Consider the following 12,719-nt stretch of genomic DNA (forward strand, 5'->3'; position numbering starts at 1 on the left):
GGAGTGGTAGAAGGAAATCAATTATGATTTCTTCTAAGGCACATCTTTCAGGATTGAGATGAGTCATTGCATAAAAATGCCCAGAGTTCTGGCATGGTGGCACATGCTTGTAATTCCAGCAGGTTGGGAGGCTGAGGCAGGAGGATGGTGAGTTCAAAGAGAGGCTCAGCAAAAGAGAGCAACTAAGCACCTCAGTGAGCTCCTATCTCTAAAAAAAAAAAAAAAAAAAAAAATTACAAAATAGGGCTGGGGATGTGGTTGAGTGCCCCTAGTTCAATCCCTGGTATCCCCCCCCGAAAAAAAAAAAATATGCCCAGAGTGGTTGTTGGGAACCAGCAAATAGGCATTTAATTTTTAACATATTAGTTTTCAGTGCGATTGTAATCCTAGTATTATTTGTGGCCTAATATATTATCACTTATTCTCTAAATGATTAAAATTTAATCTTTTTATTTTTTATTCTAATGATCTGGATGGTTTTAATAATATTAATTCAAATAATCTCTATAATACTTCTCAGTGTGAATTAAGTAGAAAATATCCATAAATTTTCTGAGTTTCTGAGTAAAAAAAACCATAAGTATATGTCATGTATATATACATATATATGTAGAGAGAGAGAAATATTTAAATTTTTGATTTCAGAGGTATCGTACTAATAATATTACTAAATTCAATGTTAATTTGAATATATGATAGTCATAACCTCAGAGAATAGTAAAAATTAAGACTGCTAAAACTAATTTTCACTGAATTGTTGAGTGATTACGTTGATTAGTTTCTTGACTAAAATCTTTACATTAATTCCTTTTGTTTTCAAATAATCCTACCTATGATTATCTCTGAATTGTACTATAATTACATTGCTCAATTTCTCATCCAATATGCAGAGGAAGAAAATGAACCTGGAGAGTATATACAACAATCCAGAAAGTCCTTCCATGCACCTTGAAGGCTCAGAATCCAAGACTCAATCCCATCCCTCTGATCCTTACATCAGCCCCCTACTCTGCTTTGAAGAATTGTCTCAAGATTCAAGAATGTTAGGACTCAGGAGAACACAGAATGACTTTCCTCCAGATCTCAAGGCATAGGGCATTCACAAAGTTCCTGAGATTTTGTGCAAAACTATAGTGTAAAAGACAAAAATCACAGCAGTCATCAGATCCTCAGCAAGCGCTTGCATCTGAACACTATGACAATATTTCTTCCTCTCAGTTCATATTTCTCATTTTATAGATGTGGACATGAGAGGTCAGAGAGGTTAATTGGCTACATTAAAGACTTGCAACCTCCTTATTCCACAAATGTACCTGAGATCACTCTTATGTCTGACCCGGGTTGGGAGATGAGGACACAGAAATGAAGCTGGGCTTTAATGTTCAGCAGGTCTTCCCATTGAGGTCAGGAAGAATATCGCAAAGGTGCCTCTGGTCAGAAGGCTTCTTCTCCTCTGTCATAGCATTGGTTAACATTCCGTTGGGGCATTTTCACATCCCACTATCAATCTTTGTAAATTAAAATGTGGATTCCTCTTGTCCCATTCATTTCTGAATTTTTGGTGCCTAGCAGAGGACCGGACTTGATAAAACCCATTCAAAGGCTAACGTGACTCCATTATGGTCACTATTTTAGGGTTACAATAAAATAGTTGATGCTGAGAGAAGGTATCTTTCTGACACTTAGGGTGTGGGAAAGTCAGATGCAAGTTCATCATAGAGTTACTGCTTTCCCAGGGCCACCCTCCCCAGGGCCACTGGGTCATTCTTTTCCCTCCAGCCAGGGAGAGGTAGCTGGAGGGTTTTCTCCAGTGCACCACCACATAGTCTGTAGGCATTGTGGGGTGTATCATTCATTCACCCACAAATATTTCATTCAATTATTTTCAAGTATCTCTATTATATATTCTAGCTTCAACTGCCCCCAAAGAGTATATAGGAGTCTCAATGTGAGGTTTAGAGAAATGGTTTTGTAAATGAGGTTCATAAACACATCACCAGTATTCAAACCTTACTCCACCCCATTGTCACTAGGGTGACTTGTTTTGCCACCTGTACCATAGTTCTCTCATCTGTAAAGTAACAATCTCACAAAGCAGTAATAATGCTCAAGTGAATTAGGACATCCCAAAATGCTTAGCAGAGTGCCTGGCTCATGGCAAGCACTCAGTAAATATTAACTAATAGTATTTCATTTCACTGAACCTCCTTCAGTTCTAGGAGGGAAAAGATTAAATGTTGTAGGTCTTTAATGGTTATTTGAATAAAATAATATTTAAAAAAAATTTCAGGAACCTAATACCTTGATATAAAGCTAAAAAATAACTAAGGAAAATTGCATTTTATAGTTGCAATATAACCATGTTTTAATGAATAAAATTTTAATTTGGCAAGAGCTTCCAGGGTTATGTGCTGGGTCTAAAATAAATAGAGTTCATCCAAATTTTGCAGATTTGTAGGGGGGACACACAGTAAACCAATTATTATACAACAAGGGATACATGGAAACCTAGCATAGGGGTGGGGGGAGACACAGCCAAGCAGAGAGCCCCCCACCAGAATGTGCTCTCTGAGTGGAACTTGATAGCCACAAGGCTGGTTTTGCAGGAATATTTGTTAGCAAAATCTTTAAAATTATTCTCTCCAAATTCTTACTGATTGTTACCTATATTCTGTAGAGAGAAATAAATACAGAACCTCTTCATCTCTCAGCAATCATTTGGTTTTGAAATGTTTGGTGCTGCAAAGTGCCATTGATGTTGTGAATCAGAAGTAAAAAATCACTCTAGGGACTTTCTTCACTTTTATCCATAATTATCACCCATTTGTTTCTTTCAATTCCATTTCCTTCCATGCATGGCTTTGTAAGTCATAGCCAAGTCACCTGGGTGGGGAAATTATGTCATCTAGAAGTAGTGACAGTAGCATTGCTAACTTGGGCTTATACTGGATGGCAGGCACAGTTCAAAAACTTCAAGTTTAACATGTAGAGCTGGGGTTGTGGCTCAGTGGAAGAGCACTTGCCTAGCATGTGTGAGGCACTGGATTTGATTCTCAGCACTGCATATAAATACATTGTCCATTGACAACTGAAAAAATATTTTAAAAAAATCTTTAAAAAAAGATTAATATATAAACAAACTAATGACTAGGTATTGCTATTATTTTCATTTTACAGATGAGAAAACTGAGAAAGTGTGTCATCAAAAACTTACTCTAGGTAAAGGTGGTATCAGTGTATTCTCTCAAATCCCCCTTTTCAGCCTTAGACTTACTGCTTCTCATTAAGGTCACAGCTCACAAGAAGGTGAAGCAATCTGTGGTCTCTGGTTACTTGAAATGTTGCATTATAAAGGCTTCTTATAGGAAGGATAAGTTTTTGTTAAGGTTTTAAAGGCTGGGGAAGAGGATGACCTTTGGTATCTCTGATAATTTAGGTCTGGCTGTTGATGACTTTGTCAAGTAAATAAATGCACATTTTCTGATTGAAAGGGGAGGGAAGAGGAGACAATCAAGGAGTGCAGAGAAGGACCACAAGGTCTGACATATGAAGGCTCCATTTTCTCACATGAGACCCTTCTCCTCAACCTCACTTTTATAATTAACTTCTCCACTTCCTTCAAATTTACATAATTCCTGTGTAATAATGAAAAATGCAAGACAATATTCTCAATAGAGAAAACTGATGAGAAATCTGCTTTTGGAGTTTGCTTCTTACTATTATCTGGGACATTTTGAGCAAATTATTCATACTTCTTAGAGCCTTTTTCCACTCAAATAGGAATAATAATGTCACCCCTCCCAACCTGGGATATTTTGAAGACTAAAATGAGAGGGTTTACCATCAGTGCTTAGCACAGTGCCAGATAGAGAGCTCAGTCTATTATGCTCCCATGTCCATCCATCCCTCTCAATCATTACAGAGCACCATCACCATCATCATCAGCGTCAACTCCATTCATCAACACAGTCGCCACCATCATCACCACTACCACCACAACCAATGTCATCACTCCCATCACCACCACCATTATTACCATTACCATCACAACCACCCTGATACTTGTGGTATTTTAACATCATTGGTATTATTTCTCTTAACTGGCTTCCACCTAACTTTGGTGATATCTGATTATTCTAGAGTGGCAAAAAGAGGCATGAAAGTAATCCAACGTGGAAGCAGAGGCTTGCATTTGTGTTAAGGCATTGCAGTAATCTCTCCTTGGTCAAGGAAATTAGTCTCTCAAATTAATTTTTTTCTTGTTTGTTTTAGACACAGGAACAGCATATATGCTTGTATCATATGTTTTAATGAGATATCATGAAAGTGGGTACTGGGCTTCTTAGGCTGTGTCTCTCCTCTCTGTAGTAGCAAAAGTGCCTACATGAACTCATATCTACAGATGTCCAGGATGACACAGCTGAAGCCTGAGAAGACCCAGGAGCCTCCACATAGATTAGTGTTTATCACATAGGCATCAGTTTCCCAGTTTCCTATGCTATTTCCTGGATTTATACCATTAGGACCAACTAGGTAGGGTGCTGGTGCTTGGAACATGTATGCTCTTAGTATTTAGTGATTGTTATTATTAATAACAACTTCAGTGTTGCAGGGATTTTAAAGAGTATGTCTGCTCTGTAATGACAGTGACTTTAATTGTTTCTCTCATTCATTCAGGACATACTTGTGTCCTCCACACACTGAGAACTTCCTTCATCTTTCATCCTTCTTCCTGTTTCCTTGTTTTGTTTCAGCTCCTTCTGAGATCACATTTGCCATTGATGTTGGGAATGGCCCAGTAGAACTTGTCGTCCAGTCTCCTTCTGCTCTGAATGACAACCAATGGCATTATGTCCGGGCTGAGAGGAACCTCAAAGAGACCTCCCTCCAGGTGGACAGCCTTCCAAGGAGCACCAGAGAGACTTCAGAGGAGGGCCATTTCCGGTTACAGCTGAACAGCCAGTTGTTTGTAGGTAGGGGACAACTTAAAACAAACTTTGTGTTTAACACCCTATAAGACCACTGTGTGACGAGGCCCAACAAAACTTGCATTTATTTGAGGTCAGGTAAATGATGAAAATATGTCATTTTAAATTATAAATTCAATTTTGCAGGTTGTTCCTGTCTAGCTTCATTGGTGATAGCAATACATGATTATATCACACACTAGCAAATTTGAGGATCGTCTCATACCCTTTTTGTACCTTTTCTTTGGTTTATATTATTTTCCAGTGTCTAGGGACTCCTTTTGTTTCTCATCATTATGATCAAAATCTACGCTCAAGGAAAACATGTGTTAACCTATTAGACTTTAGCAGGTAAAGATTCCAGGACAGTGGGACACCCTTGCTAGTGATTGATGCCTGAGGTGTGATAATTATTGGTCACAGTATAATGAAATCCTTGAGCCCATCCAAAGGAATTTCAATCATCAATAATATATTGGAGGAGGAGCCATTGCTTTTTAAATCAGGGGCTCCTCTGAGCCTATCTGAAATCATATCGCTTAGGTAGGTGTCTTACACTTGCACAGAAAAGCAGTCCCTGGCCCCTGAATACATATCTCTCAGCTGGAATTAACCTGTGTCATGGCAGCCACTGCTGGGATTAAGATGGGATGTATTCCAACATCATTTCCTAAATCCTTTCTTTCCTCCCTCCATTACTTCTTTCTTTCTCCCTTCCTTCCCTTCCTTCCTTCCCTCCCTCCTTCCTTTTCTTTCCTTTCTACTTTTCCTCAATAGTCATTGGGCATCTAACACTAGTCAGGCACCCTTGTTGGATGAAACATAAATTGAGCAATGCCACTGCTTCTAAAGGAGATCACGGTCTTCTCTATGTGCATGCATGTGCAAGTATTCATGCATGTATGTGACTTGTGTGTGTGTATACACACATGTATGATAGAGAAGGCAGGGGTGGGATTTGACAGGGGCTCTTTCATCTCTGAGTTTTAACTGCATTTCAACTGTTCAACTGACATTTTATTTTTCTTGTTACAATTTCTGCATTTTGTTATGTATAAGGGATTGTGTGTGTGTGTGTATGTGTGCGTGTGCATACGTGTGTGTGTGTGTGTGTGTGTTCGCGCGCGCGCGCATGTGTCAGAGGGAGAGAGGGAGAGAGAGAGGGAAAGCTTCAACAACATTGGCTCAAGTAATTTCCTGGACTAATACAAGGCCATTTTATAGCCATAATTTGGAAAAGATTTTTAGAAAATGGATTTGAGGAGGGCTTGTAAGGCTATAAAAATACAAAATAGAGCTTTAAACATAAGGGATATTGTAACGCTATAAAAGCCATAAGTGTGTTCCTGTATAAACTTGAAGTTCAGATGCCTGGTATAGGGATGCCAATAAGTGAACAAAATTTGCCAATCTGCCCAGACTTAACCTCTTTTCTGCATTTGTTTATTTGTCTATAAATCATCTCTCAAACTACATAACTTTACTGCTAGTAATGAAATGTTCTCCCCACTTAAGGAGCATTTCTTACTTGTTTCCTTTAAAATTGACTTTATACAACTTTTAACTGTGAGAAAAAATTGTCACCAAAAACATGTCAACCAAAAGAAAAAAAAATGTAACAGAAGGAGGGTGTCATTTTTTTTTCCTCAATCACGTTTCTCTCTTCATCTGTTATAATTTACATATCCAGCAGAAGCTAAAATGGTAGTGATTAAAATCTTTATGATCACAGGTTTTTTTTGCTTAATTAATAACTCATGTAGGTGCTATGGTTTACTATTATTTTTTTAAAAAATCTCTATTGCTGTTTTAATTCTATTTAAACATTGTGTTTTATTTCTCTAAGGAAGTTTCCTAGTCATTAAGATTTAATATCTTTTTTTAGCAGAATCAATTTAAGTATTTTGTAGTTTTCATAAATTTTATTCTATGTCAATGTTTAACTTATGATTTTTTTGTGGCTAAGGAGGATGCAAAAAGATAGCATAATTTGTATTTCTTCTTTCATACCAATTTCATGTAGCTATGAAATTATTGTATAGACTGAATATGTGGGAAATTTTGTGCAAGTCCAAAGGGAGGGGTGGCAGTTGGATTTCTTTTCATTTTTTTTAAGAGAGAAAGAGAGAGAATTTTTTTAATATTTATTTTTTAGTTTTTGGTGGACACAACATCTTTATTATATTTTTATGTGGTGCTGAGGATCGAACCCAGCGCCCTGTGCATGCCAGGCAAGCGCACTACTGCTTGAGCCACATCCCCAGCCCCCAGTCATGTTTCTTGGTGAGTTTATATCTACAAATATTTCAGTTAAATTCATCACAAATACAGTGAGTGGTGATAGGTAATAGCATGTGCAGGGGCTCGGGGAGATGGGTTGCCAAAGTCGGAGCTAAGGTCCACTCTGGTGAGAGGACATGCTCCTGTTATATTTCTTTCCAATAAGTCCCATCTCAGATGTGTTTCTGCTTTATTGAATTTGCCTAAAGGTACTTGAAGAAGAAAAAAAATGCCTGTTGGTTTACATTTTATCATTTAGAATTCAGTGATATGCACATCTAGAAATGCCAGGTAACTGAAAAAAAAGCTAAAGTCCCAACATCATCATTTTGTATAATTCAGTTGTTCAATAGATGAATGAATAAATTTATCAGTCTGCAATCATCTACTCAGTTATAGCAGCCCAACTGAAAGACTGCATTCTTTTTCAATCAGAAAATTTGAGACACTAAATATTTATGTTTGCTACGCATGGAAAACTATCAATGATGTTTTATTCTTGACTGGGTTACAGTGAGTGTGGCATTATTTAAATATTAAGTTGACTAAGTCTGTCTACATACCTTTGGTCCCTGAAGGATCTTTCAATCATAACAGAGCACCATTCAGCATTACAAAAATCACACAGCGGCTGTGATCCTTAGTACTAAACCCAGGCTGCATTTTATAAAATAGGATGTGTGTCTCTCAGCTCTGCCCTTGTCATTGGAATGTGACAGGCTGAAGTGCTGATGCATCAGTCAATGCATGCTGGATTCCCAGAATCGATATTTTAACTTCAAGCTGCTTTATCACCATGATTGTTAGGGACACTTGCATCCATGCCACTTTGCTGGTTGCATTGTCTAGCAGGGTGGGAGAAATTTCATACCATGTTGGTTTTGAAATGTATACTCTAAGCACGTGGCAGTATTATAGTTGGCTAATAGTATCACCATTTCTGTTTTAGTTATTCCCTACTAATGTGTCCAGTAATATGTAGATGAGGCAAGATAAATCCAAGAACCTTCCATCCATTGCTAAAAGCGAAGAGGAGAACTCTGAGTATGTGTTTCAGATCAGCTACCACAAGCTGACCTTGGTAGGAAAACAACTAGCCTAAGCTTACTATTGTCTTTATCTTCAGAAAGAAAATGAAATCTGGCAACCAGTCTTTTAAGATTTGAAGATCTGCTCCTTGTGAGGATATATTAGAAATGACAATCATACTTCCCATACCCATATCTCTATAATTTCAAGGAAAATGTCTTATTCTTTCCAAATTGAGTATAAGTATGCAGCAATTATAGAGTGGAAATTTGGTGCAAATGTATGTCTGGAAGTCTCATTTTATGAATATTTTTGTTGTTGTTTTCACATGTTCCCATTTTACCCCCTTCAGCTCAGCTACTCTATTTGTGTCAAAATAAACCAAAGTTAGTTCAAACTTACAATCACTGGGGGAAAATACTATACCAACTTGATAAATCATAAAATTTGAAGAGATCTCCCAAATGCTACTCCTCTTTCCAAGTTAGAAGAGAACTATTATTCCAGCAGGGGAAGCTGGTCAAACTTAGAGAGGTTGATGGTTAACCAAGAAGACTTGGCATGTACATTAATTTGTACTCAGGTACTTTATAAATTCATGATCCGTGGTGTGAAGCAAACACCATCTCCCGTGGATTAGTAACTTGTATTTTATCTTTTTGAGTGCCTCATGAGTATGGCTGTCTTGATGCAGGCCAGGACAGTTTTCCATTTGAGAAGATGAGATGAGAGCACAAGAGGAGGTATATGTTTTTTTTTTTTTACATTAAGAAATAATTGGAAAATTACTTTTTAGCATATTTATTGCATAAATATATAGAAAATGATCTTTCTCATTATGTCATTGAGAAAGCAAAAAGTTAAAAAATATTTGTCCTTGTAAAATTGTATAAATGTCTAATTAGTTATATTTCTTTTGCCAGAAAAAATTTCATTTTATTCAAAGTTAAATAATATGTCAAGTAAACTCGAATCATTTTCCTCTGGAAGAAATTGACATATGACTTCTGATGTTACATATAATAATTGCATAAAGGGAATTGTTCTGTTTAGTTTAAGAAATTGGCAAAACCTCCAAACTTCAGCAAAATGTCTCTAGAGAATCTTACTTGGTTATTGCATCATAAACACTTGGAAAGGCACATAATAGCCACTCAATAAAAATGCTTCTTGATCAAATGCGAAACAAATGATACATATTAAAACATGCCAACCAAATGTTGAAGTTTCAGAAGAACATATTTTATCATAACATGATATAGTCAGATAAATATTCATATTTGTCTTGGTAACATTTAAAAGGTAAAATGTGAGAGTTTTTAATTTGTTATGCTTTTTTTTTTTTAAATAATGCTTCTTCCCTCATGTGGAAAGTAGATGTCATACAGCATGGAATAGTAGTCACTGGAGGGTAGGGGGTGTAATGTAGAAAGGGCAGAGGTAAGTTAATCGGTACAAAATTAGTTAGGTCAGATGACTAAGTTTTAGTGCTCCCTAGAACAATAGGTGACTATAGTTAAAAATAACGGATGGTATGTTTCAAAACAGCTGGAAAAGAGGAATTTGAATATGAACAACAAAAAGAAATAATGTTTGAGATATAGTGATATGAATATTCTGATTTGACCATCATACATTCTCTACATGTATCTAAGTATTTCACTATTCCCCATAAATATGTATAATTATTATGGATCAATTACCTTTTAAAAAATGCTTCTTCACTTAAAAAGAAGTGATGAAGAACCATCAGGTTCTTCATCAGTTTTTCTTTCCAAATACCTTTGAGCCACAAAATCAGATTCTTATAGCTTGAAAATGTTTGGAAACAACAGTGGTCCACTTTTATATTCAGAGAGCTAAACCATTAGATTTCTTCTGCAAAAATTTATTTTCTTCTCAAATAAGTTGAGAGTTGGACACATTTAGCCCAACCTAATAGACCATTTTAGTGGTTTCTGCCCCGTTATAGTCAAGAAACGTTTTTGAAATGTTTATCTACAATTTTTTTTCAGTTTTAATTGAAGCTCATTTCACCATATATTGGTCTCTGTTGTATTGATAATGCACAATTGGAGCAGAATGGAGAGTTTTCTTGTTTGGTTTGATTGGTTTTTTTTTTTTTTTCCTGTTGTAAAAGCTTATCAGGAATCATAATGTCTTTTTTAAAGGAGAGTGTAATATGGCCTTGTTTTTTTTTTTTTTTTTTTTTTTTCATGCAGCCGAGGGAGATAATCCCTGAGAGTTAGAGTACAGAGACTCAGGATTGGAAATAGTTATTTGATTCTTCTGGTATGTTCAGTAGCCAACATTTATAACTCAGTAAAGGAAGAAAAATGAGAATGCCATTATTTATATGAGTTAGGATTATACTTACAAAAAGAGATTCAGGCCAGAGTTTTCAGGAAAATGAATCAATTTTCTTTGCACAATTAAGGACCCAATCTGAGAAGCATTATACAGTTCAGAGGTCCAGGTTACCTTTCCCAAAGCCAAACTGTCATTGAACTAATGTGACCAGGACATGCCTAGCAGCACAAGGAAAAGTCCAGGATGGAAAAGAGCAAACCCAGGGGGGCACATTGATGCTGGCCTCAGCCTAAGACTTAGTATCCTGTTTTGATTCCTGCAAGTCTTTGTCAAAAGCCTGATGGCTCAGAAGAGGGTGAGAAAGCCCTTGAGGAGAGCAGTGGATGGGATGATGTAGCAACACCCTCCCCAAACTGTGGGGGCAGATTCCTAGTCTTTCTCATTATGTTATCAGATTCTTCTGATCCTGGGAGAAAGAGTTTTAGATCCAAAGCTACTAAAGTCAGGATATTGTAGAGTTGGAGGTAAGAAGATCCATGATGAATTCAGCTTCTGACTTCTTCACCCTTATCTCAGGCTAATGGGTAAAGAAAGTAATTCAGGCCCTTTGTGCTGTGTGAGTAGACCGTGGGATGCTTGCCCAGAGTCCCCAACGAGGAAGGACTTGTGCCCAGGGCTTTGAATGCTGTTGGAGGAATCGTCATATACACTCCCCCCTTCAGGGTCTGCCTCAGCTGCAGAGAAACCATCACTAGAGCTCTTTCCTTCCCAGAAGGGTCTTTATATATTGACCTGCTAACTCCAGGGAAAGAAGGTCTGTCCTCCTTCCAAGGAGGATCATCTCTGATGAGTTATTCTAACTCCAGTCTTCTGGTGGGGATGTGTTATTCTTTTGTCAGTAGTTTGTCTGGGCAGTTCTCTTCTGTGCATCCCTACTTTTTTTTTTTCCCTCACAGATGTTCCCAGGAACCTCTTTCTATAAAAATTATCTACTCCCTTCACTCCATCTCAGAGCTTGTTTACTGGAGAACCCAAGCTAAGACAGAATAAAATAGATTTTTTATGCAACACACACACACAAACACACACACACACACACACACACACACACACGCCTACTTAGTTTTTAAAAATGAAATCAATTTCCTTAAGTGAAATTTATTTCTCAGTCCTCACAGGGGCTATCAATAAAACGATGCCTCCTCCTCTCCCACTTTCTTTAGCAAAGTGTGTTCAAAGCTAATGGGTTCTTTAGAGCAAGTTTACAGCATTTTGCTTCACTGCTTTCTGAAGGTCCCATCATTCAAACCAGGGTGGGTTTGCTCCCATTCCCGATCTACCTGTCAGATTCTTCTTCATTAATGACACAGGATATTTTTTATGGTTCAGATAACTATTGCTGCTTGGAGGAGTTCTTTCTTGCACACTCACACCCACACACACAGACCTCTTTGAGCACACTCATCAAATGTCTTCGCAATGCACTGATTATTGTCCATATCCCTGCTAATGTTTCATTGGGGGCAGATATAGTGGTGAATTTATCCTCTGGGCTGAGCTCACCAGTATATTATGTATATAATAAATATCTAATGAATTAAAAAAATAATGAAGTGGAGTTCCAAATGTTGTTGGCTCTAATAACAATAGCTGTACAGCTGTATGCTGGTCAATTACCTCCTCTGAGCCTTGATTGTTCCATCTGAATTTAATAATAATAAGTAATAATCAATACACAATGAATCAGTTTCCAATGTTGAATGCGACAATGGGCATTTTCCTCTCCCATTTGGAACCTTTATAAGATTAAATGAAATAAGAGTGCAAACAAAAGACTATTCAAAATGGGAAACCATTTGTGCCCCCACCTCTGTGTAATAACTAGGCAATCCTGGAAATGTGGGTGATTGAGCATTTGAAGAACACACTCAGCGGGTGCGACAGATCCAGAGTGAAAGGACCTTTCCTACCTTGGATTTTATCCCTTTTTTCATCTGTCAGCAAGTGCCCCTATATGTTCCTGTATCCAGAGAGAGAATGTTTCAGGTCTGAGGGTGGGGCCTTCAGGAAAGAGAAACATTGCAACTGTCATTTCCTTAGCATGGAATTTTCAAAAACACGTTTTAAAATTGA

The 12,719-nt window shown here is 37.3% G+C and overlaps 1 protein-coding gene across 2 annotated transcripts in view; it reads left to right on the plus strand.

Annotated features, from left to right (window-relative positions):
* CNTNAP5 (contactin associated protein family member 5) overlaps window positions 1-12,719 on the plus strand; it is a gene marked incomplete at both ends in the record, with an annotated part of 785,818 nt that overhangs the window by 647,530 nt on the left and 125,569 nt on the right. For both annotated transcript variants that reach the window (XM_081262143.1, XM_081262144.1), the window contains one exon: window positions 4,755-4,973. In XM_081262143.1, coding sequence (XP_081118269.1) covers window positions 4,755-4,973 — 219 coding nt within the window. The remainder of the gene's footprint in view (window positions 1-4,754; window positions 4,974-12,719) is intronic.

The sequence above is a fragment of the Spermophilus citellus genome (genome assembly GCF_964194105.1).
Source record: "Spermophilus citellus genome assembly, chromosome: 11".
Lineage (NCBI taxonomy): Eukaryota > Metazoa > Chordata > Mammalia > Rodentia > Sciuridae > Spermophilus > Spermophilus citellus.